We start from the raw sequence: 26,221 nt of genomic DNA, 5'->3' as shown, positions 1-26,221 counted from the left end.
TCTGGTTCTATGACCCCTTTCAACTGTGCCATACTACTTCTTGCATATAGATAAGAGGGAAGATTTACTTTAACATTTCACATTAAAAGATTATTATTTGTACAAAAAGATTCACTTAAGGTTGCTTTGAATTTAGCAAACTCCCTTACTCTATGTAAGTGATGTATGTGATGCAAGTATATATAAATTCACTATATACATATGTTTTCAGTAGCACATTGGTTGTGACTAGGTGGTGCAGTCCATATTTCCCTATCCTTTTAGAGTTCTGTTTTAAATTTTTTAAAAATTTTTATTTATTCTTATTTTGTACAAATAATGCTTTTTTATACGTTACTAAAATATTCTTGTTTAAGAGTAAACATAATACCCCATCCCCCCAAAATATATAAACCCACATGAACGATAAAGGGGAGAGCAAAAAAATTAAAATTAAATAATAATAATAATAATAATAATAAGCATGGTCATGTGGTGCAGTGGGTGGAGCACCAACCCTGGACCCAGGAGCACCCAATCCCAAATCTGGCCCCAGACACCCAACAATCACCCAGCTGTGTGACCCCGCACAAGCCACCCCAATCCCATTACCCTTCAAAAACCAAAAAAAAAAAAAAAACAACCCAAGACCCAAAATGAAATAAAATAATGATAATAATAATAATAATAATAATAGAGGTGGCTGGGTGGCAGATAGAGCCCTGGCCCGTGAGCCAGGAGCACCCAGGCCCAAATCTGGCCTCAGACACCCAACATTCACCCAGTTGTATGGCCCCAGGCAGGCCACCCAGCCCCATTTGCCCTGCAAACCCCCCCCCCCGAATAATAATACTAATAATAAAAAATGTGCTTCAGTCTTTGTTCCAACACCGCCAGCTCTGTTGCAGGTGGATCACATTTTTTTTTTTTTTTTTAGGGTTTTGGAAGACAAATGGGGTTAAGCGGCTTGCCCAAGGCCACACAGCTAGGTAATGATTAAGTGTCTGAGACTGGATTTGAACTCAGGTACTCCTGACTCCAGGGCTGGTGCTTTATCCATTGCGCCACCTAGCCACCCCGATCACATTCTTTTTTTTTTTTTAAATTAATTTTTATTAAACATATTGAGTTTTACAATTTCCCCCCTATCTTGCTCCCCCCCCCCACAGAAAGTACTCTGTCAGTCTTTACTTTGTTTCCATGTTGTACCTTGATCCAAATTGGGTGTGATGAGAGAGAAATCATATCCTTAAAGAAGAAAAGAGAAGTCTAAGAAGTGACAAGATCAGACAATAAGATATCTGTTTTTAGGGAATAGTCCTTTAACTTTGTTCAAACTCCCCATCTCCTTATCTGGATACAGCTGGCACTCTCCTTTGCAGACAGCCCAAAATTGTTCCCGATTGTTGCACTGATGGAATGAACGAGTCCTTCAAGGCTGAACATCACTCCCATGTTGCTGTTAGGGTGTACAGTGTTTTTCTGGTTCTGCTCATCTCACTCAGCATCATTTCATGCAAATCCCTCCAGGTTTCCCTGAAATCCCATCCCTCCTGGTTTCTAATAGAACAATAGTGTTCCATGACATACATATACCACAGTTTGCTAAGCCATTCCCCAATTGAAGGACATTTACTGGATTTCCAATTCTTTGCCACCACAAACAGGGCTGCTATAAATATTTTTGTACAAGTAATGTTTTTACGCTTTTTCCTCATCTCTTCAGGGTATAGACCCAGTAGTGGTATTGCTGGGTCAAAGGGTATGCACATTTTTTTTGCCCTTTGAGCATAATTCCAAATAGCTCTCCAGAAGGGTTGGATGAGTTCACAGCTCCACCAACAGTGTAATAGTGTCCCAGATTTCCTACAACCCTTCCAACAATGATCATTATCCTTCCTGGTCATACTGGCCAATCTGAGAGGTGTGAGGTGGTACCTCAGAGAAGCTTTAATTTGCATCTCTCTAATAATTAATGATTTGGAGCATTTTTTCATATGACTATGGATTGCTTTGATCTCCTCATCTGTAAATTGCCTTTGCATATCCATTGACCATTTGTCAATTGGGGAATGGCTTTTTGTTTTAAAAATGTGACTCAGTTCTCTGTATATTGTAGAAATGAGTCCTTTGTCAGAATCATTAGTTGTAAAGATTGTTTCCCAATTTACTACCTTTCTTTTGATCTTGGTTATATTGGTTTTATCTGTGCAAAAGCTTTTTAATTTAATGTAATCGAAATCATCTAATTGGTTTTTGGTGATGTTCTCCAACTCTTCCTTAGTCATAAACTGCTCCCCTTTCCATAGATCTGACAGGTAAACTAATCCTTGATCTTCTAATTTGCTTGTAGTATTGTTTTTTTATGTCTAAGTCCTGTAACCATTTGGATCTTATCTTGGTAAAGGGTGTGAGGTGTTGGTCTAATCTAAGTTTCTTCCATACTAACTTCCAATTATCCCAGCAGTTTTTATCAAAGAGGGAGTTTTTATCCCAATGGCTGGACTCTTTGGGTTTATCAAACCCCAGATTACTGTAATCATCTCCTGCTTTTACACCTAGGCTATTCCATTGGTCCACCACTCTATTTCTTAGCCAATACCAAATATTTTTGATGGCTGATGCTTTAATAATATAATTTTAGATCAGGTAGGGCTAAGCCACCTTCTTTTTTACTTTTTTTAATTAAGCTCCTGGCAATTCTTAACTTTTTATTTCTCCATATGAATTTACTTACTATTTTTTCTAACTCATTGAAGTATTTTTTTTTGGAATTTTGATTGGTAGGGCACTAAACAGATAGTTTAGTTTTGGTAGAATTGTCATTTTTATTATATTAGCTCTACCTATCCATGAGCAGTTGATATTTGCCCAGTTATTTAAATCTGATTTAATTTGTATGAGGTGTTTTATAATTGTTTTCAAAAAGATTCTGAGTCTGTCTTGGCAAATAGACTCCTAAGTATTTTATATTTTCTGAGGTTACTTTGAATGGGATTTCTCTTTCTAGCTCTTCTTGCTGTTTCTTGCTAGACATATAAAGAAAAGTTGAGGATTTATGAGTGGTTTATTTTATAACCTGAAACTTTGCTAAAAATGGTAATTGTTTCCAGTAGTTTTTTTGGATGATTTCTTGGGATTCTCTAGGTAGACCATCATGTCATCTGCAAAGAGTGAGAGTTTTGTCTCTTCCTTCCCAATTCTAATTCCTTCAATTTCTCTTTCTTCTCTAATTGCTGATGCTAACATTTCTAATACAATATTGAATAGTAGTGGTGATAATGGGCACCCCTGTTTCACCCCTGATCTTATTGGGAATGCCTCTAACCTCTACCCATTGAATATAATGCTTGTTGATGGTTTCAGATAGATACTGCTAATTATTTTAAGGAACCGTCCATTTATTCCTACAGTCTCTAGTGTTTTTAATAGGAATGGATGCTGTATTTTGTCAAAAGTTTTTCAGCATCTATTGATATGATCATATGATTTCTGATAGGTTTGTTGTTGATGTAATTGAGTATACTAACAGTTTTCCTAATATTGAACCAACCCTGCATTCCTGGAATAAATCCTATTTGACCATAATGTATTATCCTAGTAATAACTTGTTTTAATCGTTTTGCTAAGATTTTATTTAGGATTTTTGCATCTATATTCATCAGGGAAATAGGTCTATAATTTTCTTTCTCTGTTTTAACTCTTCCTGGTTTAGGTAACAGTACCATATTGGTTTCATAGAAAGAGTTAGGCAGAGTTCCATCTTTCCCTATTTTTCCAAAGAGTTTATATAGAATTGGAACAAATTGTTCCTTAAATGTTTGGTCGAATTCACTTGTGAATCCATCAGGCCCTGGAGATTTTTTTTTAGGGAGTTCAATAATGGCACGTTGAATTTCTTTTTCTGAGATAGGGTTGTTTAGGTATTTAATCTCTTCTTCATTTAACCTGGGCAACTTATATTTTTGTAAATATTCATCCATTTCACTTAGATTATCAAATTTATTGGCATAGAGTTGGGCAAAATATTTTCGATTTATTACTTTAATTTCTTCCTCATTGGTGGTGAGTTCACATTTTTTTCATTTATGATACTAGCAATTTAGTTTTCTTCTTTTTCTTAATCAAATGGACCAGAGGTTTATCAATTTTATTGTTTTTTTCATACTACCAACTTTTGGTTTTATTTATTAATTCAATAGTTTTTTTGCTTTTGCTTTTATTAATTTCTCCTTAATTTTCAGAATTTCTAATTTAGTATTTAATTGGGGATATTTGATTTGTTCATTCTCTAATTTTTTTAGTTGCATGTTTAGTTCATTGATTTCCTCTTTCTCCAATTTATTCATGTAAGCATTTAGAGGTATAATATATCCCCTGAGAGTCTTTTATCTGATAGTTCTAGAGTTTGGCTACAACATTCCTTGGTGTTTTCATTTTAGGATCTTTTTCTGGTGGGGATCGATGTACTCTTTCAATAACTACTTTGCCCTCCGATTCCATGATATCAGGGCAGATTTCCATCACTAGATCCTGTAATATTAAGTCCAGGCTTTTTTTCCCCTTCAATGTTTTCAGGAAGTCCTATAATTTTCAGGTTGCCCCTCCTTGATCTATTCTCGAGGTCAGTGGTTTTGTTGATGAGGTATTTTACATTTGCTTCTATTTTTTCTATTTTTTGATTTTGTTTAACTGATTCTTGCTGTCTCATGGAGTCATTCGTTTCTGTAGACTCTGTTCTTTTTTGGGGGGGGAGTTTTCTTCATTAACCTTTTGCCACTCCTTTTCCAATTGGTCAATTCTGCTTTTGAAAGAGATTTGACCAATTGATGTTTTGAGAGAATTAATTTCTTTTTTTAATTTGTCCATTTGAAGATCTGAGAGATTTATTTTTATTTTGTATTTGTCCAATTGTACTTTCTAAGGTTTTGTTTTCTTGTTGCAAGGTATTAATTGTCTCTCCCAAATTTTCCAGTTGTAAAACTCCTTCCTTATTTCTTCAAGGAAGTCTTTCTGTGTTGAAGACCAGATTGTATTCTCCTCAGAGGTTCCAGGTCTCTCTGAGTTAGGGTCTTTACCTTCCAAGAATTTTTTTTTTTTATGGATCCACTTTTCCACTGACCCTTCTTCATTTTTCTAAGACCTGAGTTGGGGAGGAGCTGTTTCCGGGGCTTGGGATTGCTAAAGGCTTTTCTCACTGAGTGTGGTTTCTCTGGCTGGCCAGTAGGAGGTGCTGGTTGCTTTCTCTGGAGTGTCTGTGACCTTGGTTGAGGCCTTCTACCTTTCCTTGAAGGTAGGAGTTGAAGCTATTGAATTCTTTTGCCTTCAATCAATGTTGGGCTTTACCCTGGCCTGAGGTGATTCCTCAGCTGGGCTGGTTCTTCTGCTCACACACCTGGGCCTGTGGCAGAATTAGTTTGCATTTATTTGTAAGGAGTTGCCATGGCACTCAGACCAGAGGGGCCCAGGGATGGTGTCCGACGCCTTCTTGCTCCAGAACTCTCTCCACAGCCCCGTCCGCGATCTTCCGAGGGACAGCTCCAACACCAGCGCCTCCGCTCTCCTACTGACTCATGCCCCCGCGGTCCAGACCCACTGCCGATCTAGCAAGTCTGGCTCTCAGGCCCTCAGACTCCTGGTTCCAATTCAGCTGTTGATCTGGCTGATCTGGGGCTGATCCTCCCTCTGAGCCCAGACTCACCCACCTGAATTTGGCTAAAGCTTCTGCCGGAGACAAATCCTGAGGTAGATGTTCTCTCTCCTGGCTTTGCTTTCTGGGTTTTGTGGGTCGGATTTCTTTTAAGAGGTTTGTTTCATGTGATAGATGGGGAAGAGATCAGGAGACTTTAGAACTGTGCCTGTCTTCTCTCCGCCATCTTGCCCTATCACATTCTTTATAATAAGTCCATCACAAAAGTTACTTCCATATTTTTCCACAGTTGCCATTGATGTTTGCAACTCCCTCTGTTCATACTTCTCTACTACCATGTACTATATTTTCTTTCTCCTTTCATTCTGTCTCTGATATAGGGTAGCTGAGTGGGCAACAGACAGATCCCTGGCCCTGGGGCCAAGAGGCCCCGAGCCCACATACCACCCTTTAGGCCCAGCATCCACCTGGCCCAATGGTCCCGGACAGGCCATCCAATCCTAGACCCTTACATGAAGTAAAAAAGAAAATGTGTTATATCTGACCACTCTTCCCCCATGGTCCATCCTCTCCTCCATCACTCATATCTCCCCCTTTCCCCTATCCCCCTTCTTGCCTTTTTTCTCCAGATGTCTATACCCTGTTAAGTATATATGCTGTTTCCTCTCCTAGCCACCTCTGATGAGAACAAAAATTCCCTCACTCCCCCTTGTCTTCCCCCTTCCATATCATTGCAATAGCTCATTGTAATAAAAATCTTATTATATGAAATATTGTAGCCTATTCCTTCTCTCCTTTTCCTTTCTCCCATTACATTTCCCTTTTATCTATTATCTCCATTTTTACACCACAATATATCTTCCAGTTCAGTTTTCTCCTATGCTTCATCTATAAAAACTCCTTCTACCTGCTCTATTAAATGACAAGGTTCATATGAGTATTCTCAGTATCATTTTTCTATACAAGAATACATGTAGTTCATCATCATTTAGTCCCTCATATTTTCCCCTTCTCCTCCATTCTCTATGCTTCACCTGAATCCTGTATTTGAAGATCAAACCTTCTGTTCAGCTCTGGCCATTCCAACAGGAACATTTGAAATTCCCCTGGTTCATTGAAAGTCCATCTTTTTCCCTGGAAGACGACATTCAGTGTTGCTTGGTAGTTGATTCTCGTTTGCATTCTAAGCTCTTTTGCCTTCTGGAATATCATATTCCAAGCCCTATGAGCTTTTAATATAGTTGCTGCTAAGTCCTGTGTTTTCCTGACTGCAGCTCCATGATATTTGAATTGTGTCCTTCTGTCTGCTTGTAATATTTTCTTTTTGACCTGGGAGTTCTGGAACTTAGCTATAATATTCCTGGGGGTTGTTTTTTTTTTTTTGGATCTCTTTGTCGGGGAGATCAGTGTATTCTCTCCATTTCTATTTTGCCCTGTGCTATCAGGGCAATTTTCCTGTAGTAATTCTTTGAAAATGATGTCAAGGCTCTTTTCCTGATCATGACTTTCATATATTCCAATAATTTTAAAATTCTCTTTCCTTAATTTATTTTCCACGTCTTTTTTTTTTCAATGAGATGTTTCACATTTTGTTTTAATTATTCATTCTTTTGGTTTTGAAGTATTTTGTCCTGATTTCTTGTATTATCCGCAACCTCCCTCAGTTCCATTCTTTGTCTGAAGGATTTGTTTTCCTCAGAGAGCTTTCTTATCTCTTTTTCCATCTGGCCAATTCTGCTTTTTAAAGCATTCCTCTCCTCAATAACTTCTTGAACTGTTTTATCCATTTGACCTATGTTGGTTTTTTAACATGTTATTTTCTTCAGCAATTTTTTTGGATCTCCTTGACTAAGCTGCTGACCTCTTTTTCCATGTTTTTCATGCATCACTCTCGTTTCTTTTCCCAATTTTTCTTCTATCTCCCTCACTTGATTTTCAAAGTCTTTTTTGAGCTCTTTCATAGCCTGAGTCCAATTTCTGTTTTTCTTGGAGTCTTTAGATGTAGGAGCTTGGACTTCCTTATCTTCAGATTGAGTGTTTTGATCTTTCTTGGGATCACAGGCAAAGTATTTCTCAATCATGTTCCTCTTTTTTCTCTGCTTACTGATTTCTCTAGCCTCTGCCTGGTTTTGGGATGCTTCCTGAGCTTTTGAGTACTGGTGGGACATCCCCTCAAGGACCTCAGTTTGTGAAGCTCTGTCTTCCTTCCTGGTCTGTGAATAACCACAAGTGTACCCCTCTGCCAGGGAGCTGAGGTGGGGGGGCCTTGCTGTTCTATGGGGGGCCTAGACTGCGATCAGGATCTGAATGTGGTTAGAACCCCAGAGTCCTGTTCCAGGGACAGAGAACAGAGCTTGGCAGTCTTTCCACTCCCCTCCCTAGGCTCAGCACTCATGCCCTTTGGGCTCCTGCTTACCGGCTTCGGCTTCGGCTTCTGCTTCCTGGATCTGGCTACCAGGGCCACGCTGCTTCCTGTGTGCCCTGAGAGGTGGACTTCACATGCTCGCTCAGGCACAGGTCCCTGTGCTGATCCCCCAAGTTGTGCCTGGTGCTCCCTGAGGTGTAGGTCAGGAACCTGCACTTGCTGCTGTGAGCCCGGCTCCTAGTGCCCTGGGGCTACCTCTGGGAAGCTGAAGTTCCTTCGCTCTGGTGGGCCACCCCTCTGGCAAGCCACCCCACCAACCCTGTGGAGTGGAGCCTTTCAGCTCTTTTCCAGGTTACCTTGGGTTGGAGAACTGCCTCACTGGGAGTCCCTCTGTGGGTTCTGTCTTGAAAATCGAGTTAGAGTCCTTATTTTATAAGTTTTGATTGAGAGCACCTAAGAGACGTTCCTTTCCTGTTGCCATCTTGGCTCCACCCCCTTAATTTTTTTTTTTTTAACAAATATTTGGTTCCATTTGTTGCATTTCATTCTTACTGGATTAGCTCACTTCATTTCTTGTCATATATATATATTTTAACATAATCATGCAGAAGTCATCATTTGGTAATATTGTATATAGTCTACTTCTCCTTAGTATACACCTTTCTATCACCTTTTTTTGGGTTATTTGTAATTTTAATTTTTCTGAGATCATTGTTTTCCATAATCCACAGTGATATAGAAGTACTGAGAGAGAACTGGTGTTAAAGAAATAGGTTTTTGTGGCAGACAGTGGTTTGACATCCTTGAAGTACTATGCAATTTCCCAAAAGTAATCCATTCTGCACTCTCCTTATGTAATTCTGGGACTGTCTTCAGGGCCTGTCAAAGATCTGCATGTTGATGTTCTAATTTGATCAACTGCTTTCCGCAGACCTACTGATAGGCAAACTCTTACTCCCTGGCTGGACTCTTCTCTTGCCTCGTTCTGGTATTCTTTTTCTCTGTTCAGAGCCTATTCTTTGCTTAGTTATGACATTTGCATAACTCACACCTGCCAGATCTTTTTCATCATCATTGGAAATGGAAGTGTGTCCTAAGTATTGGACTTGGGTCCTTGTATATACTCAGCCTCAGGGCTTAACCTTTATTTAGCTTTATGACCATTCTCTCAATCAAGGTTTACCCTTGATGTAACAACAGCCTACCAGATCTTTCAAGTATTCCTTGTGAGACATGTTCTACAGTCCTTTTACAATCATTATCCTGATTATCTTCATTATAATGTCCTCTCCTATTTTGATAGCATCTTTACTAAAATGTGGTGCCCAGGACAGAATCCTGTACTTTAGAAGTGGTATGGCCAGGACATAGTAGATTGGAACAATTTGACCTGCTTCATTTTGGATGCTATGTCTCCAGCTGAATTATAAAATAGCATTAGATTTTTTATTGTTGTTGCTGTTATTTATTTTTGTTATTTATTATTTGTTGCTGTTATTATTTGTTGTTGTTATTGATTCTTATGGAATTTTCAGGTATAGCCAAACTCCAGATTTTTTTTTTTTTGTGTGTGAAATCATTATCTTGCCATACTTCTGAAGTCCTATCCTTGTGGAGTTTTTGAACCTAAGCACCTAGTTGAATATAAGTGCCTTGAAAACAGAGACTATTTCATTTTTTAAACAAATATTTCAAGCAGGTACCACAGTGGCTAGAGCACTGGCCCTGGAGTTGGAAAGACTTGAGTTAAAATGTGATCTCAGACATTTATTAGCTGTGTGACCCTGGGAATATCACTAAGGTTTCTGTTTGCCTCAGTTTACTCAACTGTGAACTGTAGAAAATAACACTTACTTCCTGGAGTTGTTATGAGAATCAAATTAGATATTTTTTTAGTGCTTTGTGAGCCTCCAAGTGCTATGTAAATACTAGCTGTTATTGTTGTACTGGTCATTGTTGTTTTTATTATTGTTGTGCTACAACTTAGCACAATTGCTGGCACAGAGTAGATATTCAGTCAGTTGATTGATAGCTTCCTGTAACATTAAGAAGTCTTTGACTTCTTAAGATTCAAACTTTAAACATATCTGATTTCATTGATGTAGAAAACTCCTACCACTAATGCAAACCACTCCTCTTTCATGCTTTAACAGATAATCTTCATGGGTTGAGGTGGCCAGAGACATTCATGTGGATGAACACATTTTTGGTGATAAATTTCTCTATACTAAGCTAGTACTTTTTCCCCAAATCCTTTAAGAGAAAGAGTGGTTTTGCATTTTGTCTATATATCTCCAAGGCCCATTACATAGGAGGTATTTAGTAAATGGTTTTTGAATTGAATTTACATTTCTACATCTAAAATTTCATTTCATTTGTTTTGGCCTATCTAGATATCTAAATGGTCAGCTAGGTGGCACAGTGAATATACTGGCCTGGAAGTAGAAAGACTCTTTTTCTTCAGACTATATTTTTTTTAGGTTTTTGTAAGGCAAATGGGGTTAAGTGGCTTGCCCAAGGCCACACAGCTAGGTAATTATTAAGTGTCTGAGACCAGATTTGAACCCAGGTACTCCTGACTCCAGGGCTGGTGCTTTATCCACTATGCCACCTAGCCACCCCCAAAGACTCTTTTTCTTGAATTCAAAGTTTGTCTTGGATACTTATTAGCTTGTGACCTTGGGTAAATCACTTAAACCTGTTTGCCTTAGTTCCTCATCTGTAAAACGAGCTGAAGAAGGAAATGGTAAATCACTCTGGTATCTCTGTCAAGTAACAAAAAGTCTCATTTTTCTGTAATACCTAAACAGTAATCTGCTGGAATCTTTTTAGATATTTATAGTATCATCCATTGTGTTAGCTACTTTTCCCAGTTTAGTGTGATATGATAAGTATGCCTTTTATGCCATCATCTAAGTAATTGAGATAAACATCCTGAATAGCACAGAATCAAGAACAGATTTCTATAGCCCTCCTAAAGAACTAAATTCCAATTTGACATTGAGCATCCAAAACTACCTAACCATATTAGAATTGAAATCTTCTTCATATGGACCATAAGAAACTGTAAAATATTTTATTGATATCTTATTGTCTAAAATATTCCCCTGGTTTACCAGTCAAATTACCTTATCCCTCTTAGAAAGATAAAACATTTATTCTAACTTGTTCCTAATGAAACCAACTCTACTTTTCTACGCAAGTATCTAACCATTCTTTAATCTGTTCTGTTTTTTTGGCAGGAATTTAAGCTATGATAAGTGGTCTATATGGAAAGGTTATAGACCCTATCCTGTTAATGAAACATTGGAACATCCTTCTCCAGTCTGTGACAATGTTTCCTTTACCTGTATATTTCTTTCAGGGATCGCCAACTGTAGCCCAAGTCATTTCAGTACCTTAAGATCCAGGTTTTTATGAACCAGTTGTCTAGCATAACACATCTGATAATAACTTCCCTTTTTTGTATATCATATGAAACCTTGTTTATAACTATAATGCACTTATTATGTGATATTGCTTATTGCTGTTTTCTATGTTTTTCCTTTCCCCAAACTGTACTAGATTTGAACTTCAAGGGCAGAGAGACTTGTCTACCCTAAACTTTTAATGTTTCCCATGTGTCTTGCATATAGGCATTAATTTTAAAAATGTTTCTTTCACTGATATCAGAGGATGTGTTAACTGAAGTTGGAGGATCTTGTCAAATTCTTCTAAGAATTTTTGGGCTTTTTTCATTATTTGCACTGGTATATAAGTTGCTATTAACTTCATGTTGACCTATTTGTTTCCATTCATTATGAAATCTCCCAGGCGCATTATGACTGAGTTTCCCATATTTTCATGTGCCTGATAAAAAAACCCAGCACTGTCTTCTCTTTTAATGTATTTTGTTTTTCTTGATAGTGTAAAGATGTCTGTATGGTTGTGGTTCACTTACTTTTTGTTGTGCTATTAAGAAAGATTATATACAACTAAATTAATGTTTGTAAGTGATTGGAAAAACATGATTATCAGCATCCTCTGCCTCCCCCTGCCCTCTCTTTTTTTCCCCCATTCTTCTATTGTCACTTTGGAAAGCAGGAGATTGAAGGCCTTCCCTCCCCCCCCCCCCCCCCCCGGTAATATAAATTGCTGTGGCATAATAATTTATTATCTTCTAGCCAACCATCAAATGATGAGTCTTTCACCATTTAGTTAGGCTGGTTCTTGGACAATAGGTCTATGCTTAAAGCCTTTTTTTATCTTGGTAGAATCTGGACTACTTCTATGCTCTGGTGTATAATCAGAGCATACTTTTATTGTATAAGTATGGCTGGTTACAAAGGTTTTACTAACTACTTTAAAAGAGAAAGATTCTTTTCTACCTTGTTTTTTTGCCCAGCTAGACTATAGAGTTTGGGTTATTAACCTGAAGTTCATGGAAAAATTTCACAGCATCTCTGACCTTGGATAGAAAAAAAATACATCTTTATTTCAATATATTTGGTTTCCTTTGTAATTTTATGTATTATATCTTATCTGTTTTAAAAATATAAGGGCCCATAAGTTTTTCCAGATTTGTCAAAGGGGTATATGACATAAAAAGGTAGAGAACCTCTAATGAATCAATAGAAACAATCTAAAATTAGGGACCCTATTTTTTTCACCCTTCAAAATAAAAACCAGACATACTCTTACTTTTAAACTTTAATTAGGAGCTTGCCATAAAGGCTTATTGGAAATCTGTTCTCATATAATCTTTCAGTTAAATGGTATGTGTGCTACCTCTTCTATTTATTTTTTTCTTTTGTATCTTTCTTGATTTTTATTTAACATTAAGGGGATGGATGAAGAATGAACTTTTGCCAGGTTTCTATTCTTAAGTTGACTTTGGAATAGTTGACAATCCAAGAAGTGATATATTTTTTAGTAGCCCAACTAGGTACATTTTTGGAAACCATTACAAAAAAAAAATTAATTAGGTCAGTACCATGGCCCACTCAGTCTTATGATCCAGTCAGCCTAGTATTTTGTTTCTATTAATGGCACCAAAGAACTATTTTTAGACATATTTCTGTCTCCTTCTTCTATGAGAGACATTTTTTAATGGCTGTGTGCATACTATATAAAATTATGCAAAATTAAGTTCCCTGTCTCCTGGAGTTTCAAGTATAAATAAAATAGGCCAAAGATAAATGTCTTTGTTGGCATTTAAAGCTCTTTATAATCTGGTCCCATATTCTTACCTTTCTGGTCTTCTTACACTTCACTCTTCTTTATGCATTCTTCATTCCATGAATACTGACCCTCTTGTAGTTCACTGAATATGATATTTCATCTTCCATTTTCTGTACCTGGTATGTTCTACCTCTTTACCTCTCCCCCCCTTAGTTTTTCTGACTTTTCTTGAGTCAAATCAGATCTCCTCTACTCTAGGAAATCTTTCTTTTTTCCCTCAACTACTAATGCCTTCTTCTCTCGGAATGCCTTCCATCTACTCTTTCTATAATTACCTAGTTTTACATGTAATCTGTCCAACTAGAATGTAAACTCTGAAGTATTTTTATTTCTTCTTTTTGATTTTTGTGGAGCCATGGGATTAAAGTGACTTGCCCAAAGTCCCACAATTAGTAGGTATCAAGTGTCTGAGGCCAAATTTGAACTCAGTTCCTCCTGTCTACAGGGGACTACTCTGGGCTTAGCTTGTAGAAAGGGGAAGGATGACAGGGAGTAATGACAAAGATGAGGAGACTCATGGGCAGGTAGGATTCTTTAAAAAGAGAGAAGAGGAATTTAATAAATTCTTGTTAACTTGACTAGATATACCAGGTCTCTTACTTAGTGCTATTCTACCTTCAGAATTTATATCTCTGAAATTTTCCCATATGGAATACCTGCACCCTTCTCCCAATGGTGAGTTTCTCCTGGGGCCTCGATTTTGTAGAGTTCCAAACCAACCATACGCTACCTTCCTTCCCTTTCTTTCCCCTTTTCAGTTCCATTTTGTATGTTGGTTTTCCCTTTTAGAATGTAAGCTTCATTAGGGCAGGTACTGTTTTCCTTCTCTTCTCTTCTCTGCTTATAGCTCCATAACTTAGCCAGGTAAGTGCCCAATAAATGCTTGTTCTCCTCCTTCCTTTCTTTCTTGCTTCCTTACTTTCTAGGACATTTTGCCCATTCACCTATATCCCATTCTTTTTATTCAGTTCAGCAAACATTTATCATGTGCTTTCTGTGATCATAACACTATGCTAGATTCTGGGGATACAAAGTAATATATAAATAAATAAAGGGTACTTGTCTTCAAGGGACGATTGAAACTTAATTTTTTGCTTTTGACTGTTTCCTGTTACTATTTTTAGTCCGTTAGCCCTGTCTTTTTAGCTTGCTTCTCTACTATGTCTGGACTCCATGATTAGCTGTTTTCATGATGCTCTTATCATTCCTCTGTAGTCCCCTCTCTCCCTTACCCTTCTGCCATTTTAGTCTCTAATTCTGGATAACTACTAATTTTTTGAACTTTTGCTCCAGGCCTACTAAGCATTGCTTAGAAAAAGTCAAGAAAACATGCAGCCTGAGACTAAGTACAAATTCACGATATTTAACCTCAGAGAAGCCATTATTACTACTTGACAATCCTTTTATTTGTCTCACATTAACTCCTTGTTAAATTTCCCCCACCTACCTTCATTTAAGGAGATGTTCTTACCAACCATTTTATTGGAAAAATTACAATCCATTATGAATCTATGTCAAAAATATGTCAAAACTTATTTATATCTTTACAATTTTTCCTTCTCACTTTCTTCTCTTGATCTAATAGTCACCTCCCTTCTCTTATTTCTGCTTTCTCTTCCTCATCATCAAATCCTTTCCTTTTATCAACAGACATATCAGGTGTCCTATTCTAAATAAACTTTCTGTAAACCTCATTATATTCTCTTTTCTCACAGTCTCATGAGTTACCATTTTTTCATTCCCCTGATATACTTTTCTAAAGAATAGCTATACTCATTCCCTCTATTTTCTCACAACTCACCCTTTTTAAATTCTTCTCTTGCAAACTATTCTTTCTCATCTTATCACTTAGCTCAGAGTTTATCAGTGCCCTCCTAGTCACCAAATTGAGAGATTCTCTTCCATTTTCATCCTTCACTTCTGTGTAGCATTTGACACTTTATTATCTTTAAAAATTTTCTACCCTTGACTACTATGGTAATGGAATTGTTTTTTCTCTCCATATTGCCTGGCTATGCCTTCTCTGACTCTTCTTCTTCCTTCTACTTTCCAAGGGTAGGATTTCTCAAATGTTATTTCACTATTTCTTTTCTGAATCCATTCTCTGACTTTATCAGAGTTTATCTGTCATCCCCAAATTGTCAAATTCATGTCTCCTAATCTGACATTTCTTCTAGATTCCAAGCTAGCATTTTCAGTTGACTGACTATTGAATTGTCTTCATATGGAAGACCTTAACCATTTCCTCACCATTTCCTAAACTAAACTCCTTATACTTCCTCTAAAACCTCTTCTTCTCTTCTGACTAGCATATTTCTGTTTATGGTGTCTTCATCATTTTTCTTTGAAACAAGTTCAAACTCAGACATTTTTGATTCTTCTTTCATTTCACTCTTCAGTTAGTTCCCAAGAATGGTTTATTTTTTTAGCTTCTGTAATGTTTTTTCAGCCCATTCTTTGTTCTAGCAGTGTCCCTCACACAGCCCCGAATTACTTCTTTACTTTGACCATTGATATAACCCCTTAATTTATTTCCTTGTGTCTAAGTTCCTAGTTCTTTATACTGCTGCCAGAACAATCTACTTTATACACACAAATTCTCACCCTACTCTATTATTCAACAACCATAATTGACTTTCCATTGTCTTCTAAATAAGAATCCAGACATTTTAGGGAAGAATTTTCTTCCATAGTCTGATTCCAATTAAACATTCCAGGCTTATTCCTTTTATTTCTGCCAAATGGAATGTTCCATTTCCAGGTCCCATCTTAAACTTGTTTATGCTACTTTTATTCATCCATCCAACCATCTGTTCATTCATTCATTCATCTATTATGCTTTATTTATTTATATAAGCCTTTATTTAAGCTTCTTCTTCTTCTTGTAATAATCCCTCCTCCTCTTCTGTCTGTTGTTACAGTCAAGGTCTGATACAGCTATCGTTTCCTTCATGAAACCATCTTTAATCTCTCTATTTTCCCCTTTTCTGAAGTTTCCTCTTATTTTGTGCTTCTTTTGTGTTCTCATCACTCAGTCTAGCAGTTTCTCAACCTTGACAGTTCATGTCCATCCTCTGCATATTTATACACAGTATACCATTCATGCTTTTTTGACATCCCCTCACTTCTGCCTACTAGAATCCAGATCAGCTTATAAGCTCATATCTGAGATATTTTCTAAAACCTGTAGTTATTAAAGTTTTCACTGTTTTCAGATTACTTTATATTTATTTATCAATTGATATGTTGTATCCTGTGGATTCTTAAGGATAGGGATTGCTTCATTTTTGCATTTCCCAGAATTTTACACAACGACCTTCACCAGTAGGTGCTTGATAAATGTTGCTGATTCAAAAATTCTTTGGTATAATTTTGTGCATATTTTTTCTCTTTGATTAAAATATTTTTGAAGAAAATTTACTTTTGTATTTATGTTCAATGATTTGCTTGTAATAGATTATTGGTAAATTTTGGCCTAATTGTCACATTAAAATTTTATATGTTGTAGTAGGCATGCATGTAGTAGGTATCAATTAATATTCAGTATGTTAGATTTTAGAAGAGGAAAAATAACCTCAGTAATGTTAGTGATTTTCTGTAGGTCACATGTTGAGTAAGAAACAATGTCAAGAATAGAAATTAGGTCTTTTGACTTAGCTGTTTCAGTGTACATTATACTGTAAAAAATTAATTTGTTGATAAATTTAGTATACAGAACAAATGGCTATTTTCATTTTTATCTTATATTTATATTGTTGCATATAAACTTTCAACAATTTTTCTAGAAACCAAATCTAGCCACAGAATAGTTTAAAAAATATCTTTGTGTTTGGAAAGAAGTAGGCCAGGTAAAAAATGAAAGATGGTCAGTATCAATGTTTTTGTATCACTGTATGGCTATTATTAGTTTACAATACTAGTTTTTGTGATATTTTTATTTTTAAACTTTTAGTTCATTAGAAATATTTTTTTTTGACAAGGCAATGGGGTTAAGTGAGGTCACCCAGCTAAGTGTTAAGTGTCTAAAGCTGGACTTGAACTCAGTTCATATTGGCTCCAGGATTGGTACTGTAACCACTGAACTACCTAGCTGCTTCAGCTAATTCTTCATATAACTTTGTTATTATAAATTGCAAACTATAGACATGTAGCAATGTGTATGTATAGTTTTGTCCTCAAAAAATAAGGTTCATAAGGAATAGACCATCTTCCACATTGTGTGTGTATGTGTGTGTGTGTGTGTGTGTGTGTGTATATATAAAAGATAAACTATAATAGGAAAACAGTGAGTAATATAAATTGGCAGTTCTCTAGAAGGAATAACAGCAAAATTCTTTGTAAAAGTATTTATATTAGTTCTTCTACAATACTCTGTTTTTGAAAGGATGATATATGAGCATTCATTTAAATTTTATATCTTTCCCTTTGTATTGTCAGAGTTAAAATATACTCATCTTATTTTTGATTTACATTAAGAATTTTTTTAATAGTTATTTTTTTTTTTCAGTCAAAGGCCATTGGCTTGCTGGATGTAGATGTATATGGCCCTTCAGTTCCAAAGATGATGAATCTTCGAGGGAATCCAGAATTATCAGAGAGTAAGTAAAGATAGGGCAGAGCTAGAGGAATATTCAAATGACAAGAACTTAATGTGCTCTTTGAAGGAGAAAGGGAACTCATTTTTTATATGATTGTTTTGTCCTTTATATTTTAAGGTATTCCCAAGAGTGTTTTTTTGGGGGTAAAAATAGGATTTATTTGTGTTCATATTGTACTTTTAATGCTTTAATCATTGTATCTTCCTGTAAAGCTCCCAAATGTAAAGAATAATGAAGAAAAAAATTGTGATTTAGAAACAAGAAATTTGAAAAATGAATTAAATATAAACATGGAAAATTTTAAAACAAATAGAATTCTTTAAACATAAAAACTGAAAGTTAAATATATAAAGAAATATATGGGTCATATATTTGTGTGTATATTTGCTTTGAATGGAGTTTTTTTATTTTATGGGGCTAGGGAGTTAATTTATTATAAGAGACAACTTTGCAATTTTCACTATCTATTTAGGCAGTAGTATCATTACTGTTATACCAAAAAGAGAATGAGTTGAACATTGTTTATCAATGATGTATTTTAATATCTGTTTTAAAAACATATTTAAGAAAAATGTGTTGTGAGCTTAGTTCTTAGAATGATTATTAATTAATATTTAGTCTGAAAGAATTGTTTATAAATCTTTAAGGATTTAATTTAGCTTCATGAATGGAAATTGAAGATTTTGTGTTATTAAAACTGACCTTAGTGACCTTATAATGTAAGCAAGCATTTTTTTTCTTCTGTTTGCTTATTTCAGGAAGGGAAAAATGCAATAACTTAAACAGTTAACTTATCCCAGTTACTTTGTTCTTTGTCCTCATAGTAGAATGCATACTTGGTTTGTGAATGTGTGGCATGATCCAAGATGTCAAACTTCCACAAAGGAGGAGTAATGAATTTGCATACTTTAAATGATAGTCTCATTATGTCTGCTTCTTGATTAAAGTAATGTGAAAATCTGGTGCACACAGCACATGAATGATGGCAGAATGGAACCCTTGGTGTCAGTTTCTTCATAAATCGTTCTGTTCAGTCTATGCCAACATAAATACTTGAAGTGAACTTTAATTTCTTTCTCCTTGTTTTACTGAAGCTGTAATCTTACATCTGATGTTTGCAAATTGGCTGCCATTAAAGAGACTTTCTTGTGAAGGAAAAGGATAAGGTCTTGGAAATCATAGTCCGAATAAAATATTAGTGTTAAAGCATGAAAAAAATGATTTTGCCTGGACTCACTAAGGATTAATGTCTGTTGAATGAAGATGCATAATTAAAAAAACACATTTATCCCTAAAAATTGGAAACCTGGAAAATATTCACTTATTGCCATTGCTAACATCACACTATTTTTGTTTTTTCTGACTGACTCAGGCAACCTCTTTGTATTACCAAAATATACTTAGAGACAGTAAATTATGTTTTCATAGTGCAAAAAAAAAGTCAGAAAATATTAAAGGAATGATGAACTGTAAGTTTCAATGGATGGTTTTGGGGAGTTGGAGACAACGAACTGAGTACCAGTTCTACATTTTATTCCCTCCTTTAGCTAAACTGGATACCATAAAAAGTAGAACAGTAAACTTCACAATTTATCTTTTCTTCACACAAGTAATTCTGATTCTGAATATTATGCTAATGTCAATATGCTGACATTTACTTCTGATTCATTTTGATTTATTATTTATTAAGCTCTTCAGTTTTGGTGGATTCAGATTTTCCCTTCAGTATCCTTTTTCTTTCTTCTTTTCATGTTAACTTTGTCTGTCTTTGAAATACCACATCTTTCTTATTTAAATGGCATATTAACTTTGCTCACTTATAGATTAATTGTTGGATTTGATTTTCAGAAAGTGAATATTTCTGTGATGGTGGAATATTTTAAGTTCTAAAGACTCTTGACTGCCTCAGTTCTGAGGAGTTCTGTTCATGTTTGGTGACATTGTTCACTTGTTCACCTTATGTAGAAGGTTAGAAAATGAGGGAACAAGCCAGTATGTAGGAATTTTATTTTGCAAAATTCCATCAGCAGGTTGACATTTTAATGATTACAAATGACCAGTTATGGTATATTGTAAAGAACCCTTTTGAACCTAATAGAATTTAGAATAGATCTGTTTAACTTGCATAATGGTAAAATTCATCCCTTTTTAGTGCAAATGATATTGGTTAAATTTTTTTCTTCAGGTAGCAAATATTGTATATTCAAATTATTTTAATAACTAAAGTGAAAAAGGGCCTGAAACTGAAATAGAGACTAGATTCTCGTGAAATAGCACATAGGATTGTCTTGACCATGGACATAAAATCATTATATTTAGGTAATCTAATGTGTGTATTTTTTGAGGGGAGTGGAATGCTATGTCATGTAGATTTTATTAGGCTTCTAAAAGTGTTTATTTGTTGAAATATGTTATCTTTCAAAGCACTGCAGTGATTGGACACCTTTATAGTATTTGCAAATTTTATTACTACTTAGTACTGATGTACTTAGTCTTGATGGACTTAGTTAATAAAATAGAAAATTTCAAAAGATTAGAGGCTACTAAAAATTTAAAAATTTAGGTACAACATAAAATCATAGTTTCCATGGTTTTTCTAATCAACTATTTTTTAAAAATAAATTTTTATTATTGCCTTTTGTTTTCATATCATTTAAATTTCCTACTCTGTGTCATCCACATTTCCTAACATAGCCCTCAAAATTTCTCCACTGGTCCAAGAGAGTCAGCTCTTATAATAAAGAATAAAAAAGAATAAACACTACTCAGAATATGGAAAATAGAATATGACATTGTATTCAGTATTTTACACTCATATTCCCTCATAGTCTCTCTTGAAAGAAGTGAGAGAAAGTATCTTCTTATATCTCTTCTTTGTAGCCAAATTTTGGCCAACATCAATTACAGTATGATAATGCCTTACTATTCATACCTACTCTAAAACCCTAAAACTCTGAAACCTACTTTTTTGTCTTTTTTTTTTTTTTTTAGCAAGGCATGTTATGTTAAGTCCAAGGTCATACAGCTTGGTAATTATTAGGTGTCTGATTCTAGATTTGAACACAGGCCCTCCTGACTCTAGGGCTGGTGCGCTATCCACTACACCACCTAGCTATCCCAAAACCCACTTTTAACATTATTTCTTGGAAAATAACTCTTAAAGACTAGAACTCTGGTTAGTGCAACAATAAATCACAACTCTGGAAGAATAAAAAGGAAATATATGTGTTTAAGTATGCATATGTATGTGTATATGTGTGTGTGTGAATGTGTTTATTTATGTATATCACTTACCTCTTGCTATAGAAATGATGAACTCGAAGTACAGAAAAAGATATATATATATATTTTCAAGTATGCTCAGTGGGGAATTTTATTTTGTTAGACTAGGCATACTTATAAGGAATTATTTTGGTGTTTTGCTTCAGTAAGAAGGACAGAATATAAATGCATATAAAAAATCAATTTAGAAACATTTTTTTGGAACCATCCCCATACTGCATCCTCTAAAACGGTCAGTCTCTTTTTTGTGTCATGGACCCCTTGGCAACCTGGTGAAACCCATGAACCAGTTCTCAGAATAATGCTTTTAAATTCATAAAATAAAACATAGAATGACACGGAAAATGAATTATATTAAAATATTAAATATTAATATAAAATATAAAAAACCCACACTGACACCTGGTTAGGAACTCTTATTCTAATGTCTTATTTTTGAAGAACTAGGACTGGACTAGAATGCTAGGAGGAATGAAATTTAAGAATACCTCTAAGAACCAGACTGTGTATATAGGTTACTTTGTATTTATTTGCATGTTGTCTTCACCATTAGATCTTAAGCTCCTTAAGAGCCTCTTTTTGTATCCCCAGTACTTAGCACAGTGCCTGGTACGTGCTTGATAAATGTTTATTGATTGTTTGACTTGTTAACTAACACTATAATGCATTTACATGTAGGATAAGCATTTTTATTTAAAAGTAAGATTATAATAATGCAATAATGGTGTTAAGTGGTGATTATTTTTTATGCTTCTCTTCTTTTCTGAACTTATTTTCCTCCAAGTGGAAAAATTCCTCAGGTTGACTCAGAAGGTAGATGTACTTTTAGAGGGATTACCTTTTACAACTTCTGAGGGTTGGTATCTCCTGAAACTGACTTTAATTCATTAAGATGGCAGTGATTTCCATCTGGTCTTGCAACTCTGCTCTGCTGGCATTACTTCATCTCTTTTCCTAGTGAAGAAGTTTGTGACTCTTACCCAGTGTTGATGCCCTGAAGGATTAATTCCTTGTGCAGTAGATGGATCACTGAATGCTTCTAATTATCAGTATGGCTTTTATGGAAGTGATGTAGTCAAGCTTCAGTTATTCATAATTTTGTCATTCTTCCCTGTCTATCAAGCTCTATTTTTCTCATCATTCGTTTTCTGCCTTGGAACAATTTACTGAGTCAGAAACAAGATGTAATAAATATAGGAAACTATATACTTTTTTTTTCTTTTTTTAGGTTTTTTTGCAAGGTTAAGTGGCTTGCCCAAGGCCATACAGCTAGGTAATTTTTAAGTGTCTGAGACTGGATTTGAACTCAGGTACTCATGGCTCCAGGGCCAGTGCTCTATATCCACTGTGCCACCTAGCTGTCTGAAACTATATACTCTTAAGAGAAGCAATATATGACATTATGTGTGTCTTTGATACTGACTAGCCTCTTGGGCTGTAACACAGTTTCAATTTTATCTACTAATAATGAGCCCCCAAATTGATTTTCTCTTTTATTGTTTTTTTCTCAATTCTGTCACTTCTCTGTTTTCTAAGTTCACCACCATTTTAACTTAGGCTATCAGAGAGGAGACAACCATTTTTTTTTCTAAACTAAAAATTTGTTGATTCTTTGCTCAGATCCCTTAAAATGATCCTTTTTCTTCTGCATAATATAACATATAGAGGGATATGATGCTAGACTAAAAGGGAAGTTCAGAAGCATGCAGTGACTTTAAGAATGAATCCTTATAATTATAAGCACCCAACTTTCTCTTTTCTGTTTCTTCTTCCTTCCTATTCAACCCCTTTTGCTAGGTCTTGTCATTGATGATAGATTACGCTGGCCACTTTTTTACTCTAGTCACTTTTACTGGAATCTGCTCCCATCCCACAAGAACAGATGCAGGAACCTAGATCCTTAGGTAGTTACCTTTCTTAAAGCTAATCCTTAAAGGCTTCAGACTTTGTGCTTCATTTACCACCCCCCCACACTTATTTTCCTGTCTCTCCGAAGGAAAAAATGCCCCTTTGCCCTTTCAAGTAATTTCCTTTTGAGTCTAAGGTTTCTGTTTACACCATTCTCATTCTGGTGGTCTTGATGCTTTCATTATGAAAATTCTCTTCCTGGTTGATTGAACTCAAAGTTCCTTGAAGTGGATTTTATAGTGACTGGTCTTGTCCTTGGAGATGAAATTGCTTTCTCTCCCTGTTGTCATAGACTAGCATGGGACCCTGGAATACAAAGAAGCTGTGTTTAGGATAAATTGGAAATAATCAAACAAGGAAGGTGGTAGAATTAAGAGGGATTGAGAAAGCAATAAAAGTGAGGTTTTTAGCTGGAAGTCAGGGAGAATTTTCCATGCCAGAGAACAATGCCCGAAGTTGAGAGTATGTCTTGTTTGAGGAATAGAAGAAGGTCCCTGCAACTAGATCAGATTGTAAATGGGAGTATAGAGTATAAGAAGGCTGGAAGGGTATGGAGATGTCAGGTCATTAAGGAGGCCAGAGGGTTTTATATTTGATCCTGGAAGTCAAGGGAACCACTGGAGAGTACTGAGCAGAAGAGTGACATGATCACTTTGGCAGCTGAGTCGAAGATGGGCTAGTGTGAGGAGACACTTGAAGCTGTCCAACCCACTTTCAGGCTATTGCAGTAGCCCATGTATAAGGTGAAAAGGATCTTCACTACAGTGGTGTTAGTGTCAGAGGAGAAAAATAGGCATATTCAAGAGATGATAAAATTGACAGGCTTTGGCAACAAATTGGATTTGGGGCAAGATTAGAGAAGGTGGTATCCCTGTATTTTTTTCCAATTTATAGATGAGGAAACAGAGACAGGCTTGAAAAGTTTAATTTCCCAGCATCACATGGCTTACATGGATCAAAGGCAGACTTGGAATTCAGGTTTTCCTGGCTCTAAGTTCTATACATGATATGTCATGAGGCAACATCGCTACTAAAGCATCTCATATAGATAAGATCTTGTTTTAATTTTTAATTCTTCTTCCTTTCAACCAACCTTGTCAGGAAAGATCTCTGATAGTTTTCAAACTCTTCTTGTTTCATTCTTTTGCCCTACCTAGCACAAATTTTCCATAATATTCCTAAGACAGTTTAAACAAATTTTACTACAAACCTTCAAGCCCATTTTAACATTATTTGTGACTGACTGCCTTCTGTTTTCACAGAAGACCTATGACATCAGGGTATGGTTTGTTTGGCTGTGGCCAGTGAATCCATTATGATTTCAGTACCAAAGGTCAAACACATGTAATCCATTTGGATATTTGGGGTGGAGCTGTTTTTGGATCTGCACATGTCACATTGCCTTTGTGCTATTGAGATTCTGCTTTGCTCATGCAGTACAGAGGCATCCTTCAGCTGGGTAGTCCTGTGCCATCCTCTCCCATGTGCCACAATTGATACTAAAGTTCTTCAGTATCCTGTACTGCTTCTTTTAAGCCCCAGTTGATAGCTAGATTGGCTTTTAGGTAACTAGATGTAGGCATTTGGGCTCTGAGGCCAGCTTCTTGGAGGTGTGCTCTCCTTAGTAGAATTTGAATGCTTGGCAGTTTGAGTTTCAATTTGAAGAGAACCTCAGTGTCTGGTACCTTATCTTGCCAGGTAATCTGCAGACTGCAGACAGTTCAAGTAATAGTGGTTCAGGTTTCTGGCATAGCCGGATTAGTACTCTGAGCCCTTCAATAAGCTCCATCTAGCTCTTTGAGAGTGAAGCCTTGACTTTATTATTATTTCTTAGATCTATATTTAGCCCTATTTTCTCTCCCAAGCCCCAAACCTTCATCACAATCTCTTATTTTGGATGCTTCCCGTTAGATAACTTGCAGACATCTTAAACTCAATGTGTGTCCAAAACTGATTCATTACCTTTTCCTCTAAACCCAATTCTCCTTTGAACTTCCTTAGGTCTTTTGAGAATGCTACTGTTCTTCTGGTCACCCCAGTTTGCAACCTTGGTGTCAGTCTTCACTCCTCACATTCATTCAGCCCACATATTTATTACTCTGTTAAATTTTGTTTCTACCTTTTTCCTCCCTTCTCTTTCATATAGCCATCACCCTTATCAACTCTTGCTTGGACTAATGCAATATCCTCCTAATTGATCTCTTTAAGTGTTTTCTCTCTTCAATCCATCCTTCACTTAACTTGCCAGAGTAATTTTCATAATACTCAGTTCTGACCTTGCTATTCTTCTACCCAATAAACAGTAGAAAGACTTTCTGTTACATAGAGATAATATATAAATTGTTTGACACTTGAATCATTTCACAAACTGTCCTCATAATTTTCTATTTTGTTATACATTACTTCCCTCCATGCACACTTCAACTTAGGTAAACTCTTTCTTATTGTTCCTTGTACACAGTGCTCCATCTTCCATTTCTGTCTTTGTACTAGGTACTTAAATTCTAATAATTAATGTTGTTTCTTTGTTATGTATATCTAGATTTGAATATGTCCATTTTCAGGAACATAGAATCTAGAACTTAAAGGGACATTAGAGATCATATGATTTAAATCCTTCATTTATAGATGTGTAGGTTAAATGACTTCTCCATAGTTATCTAATAAGTAGTAGGGATAGAATTTATTTATTTATTCATTTGTATTCAGTTTAATTTTCAGTTCCAAATTCTCTCCCTTTCTCTTCCTGAACCATTGCAAAAGAAAGAAAAATAAATGCCTTTACAATTTACAAAATACATTTTCACATTAACCAAGTTCCAAGGGGAAAAAAGCAAGAAACAGAAATAGAAGAAAATATGCTTCAGTCTGCAATCAGAGTCCACCAGTCTCTTTCTGGAGATAATATATTTCATCATGTATTCTTTGGAATTGTGGTTGATCCTTGTACAGATAAGACTTACTATGTCATTCACAGTTGGTTATCTTTATAATATTATTACTGTATAAATTATTCTTTCAATTGTTTACTTTACTTTGCATCTGTTCATGTGTCTTCCTAGGTTTTTTTGAAACCATTCTCTAAGATTTCTCACAGCATTATAGTATTCCATTACATTATTCCATTACATTATCATAATTTGGTCAGCCATCCCCCAATTCCCTTCAGTTTCAAGTTCTTTGCTATCATAAAAAGAAATGCTATAGATATTTTTGTTC

The 26,221-nt window shown here is 35.7% G+C and overlaps 1 protein-coding gene across 2 annotated transcripts in view; it reads left to right on the top strand.

The window, feature by feature from the left end:
* The window catches only part of NUBPL (NUBP iron-sulfur cluster assembly factor, mitochondrial), a 363,985-nt gene that overhangs the window by 54,085 nt on the left and 283,679 nt on the right, over window positions 1–26,221 (top strand). For both annotated transcript variants that reach the window (XM_074235356.1, XM_074235355.1), the window contains exon 4: window positions 17,722–17,812. In XM_074235356.1, the coding sequence (XP_074091457.1) occupies window positions 17,722–17,812 (91 nt within the window). The remainder of the gene's footprint in view (window positions 1–17,721; window positions 17,813–26,221) is intronic.

The sequence above is a fragment of the Macrotis lagotis genome, chromosome 4 (genome assembly GCF_037893015.1).
Source record: "Macrotis lagotis isolate mMagLag1 chromosome 4, bilby.v1.9.chrom.fasta, whole genome shotgun sequence".
Taxonomy (NCBI): Eukaryota; Metazoa; Chordata; class Mammalia; order Peramelemorphia; family Peramelidae; genus Macrotis; species Macrotis lagotis.
Note: the sequence above shows the minus strand (reverse complement) of the source record. Positions and strands in the feature narration are given on the sequence as shown.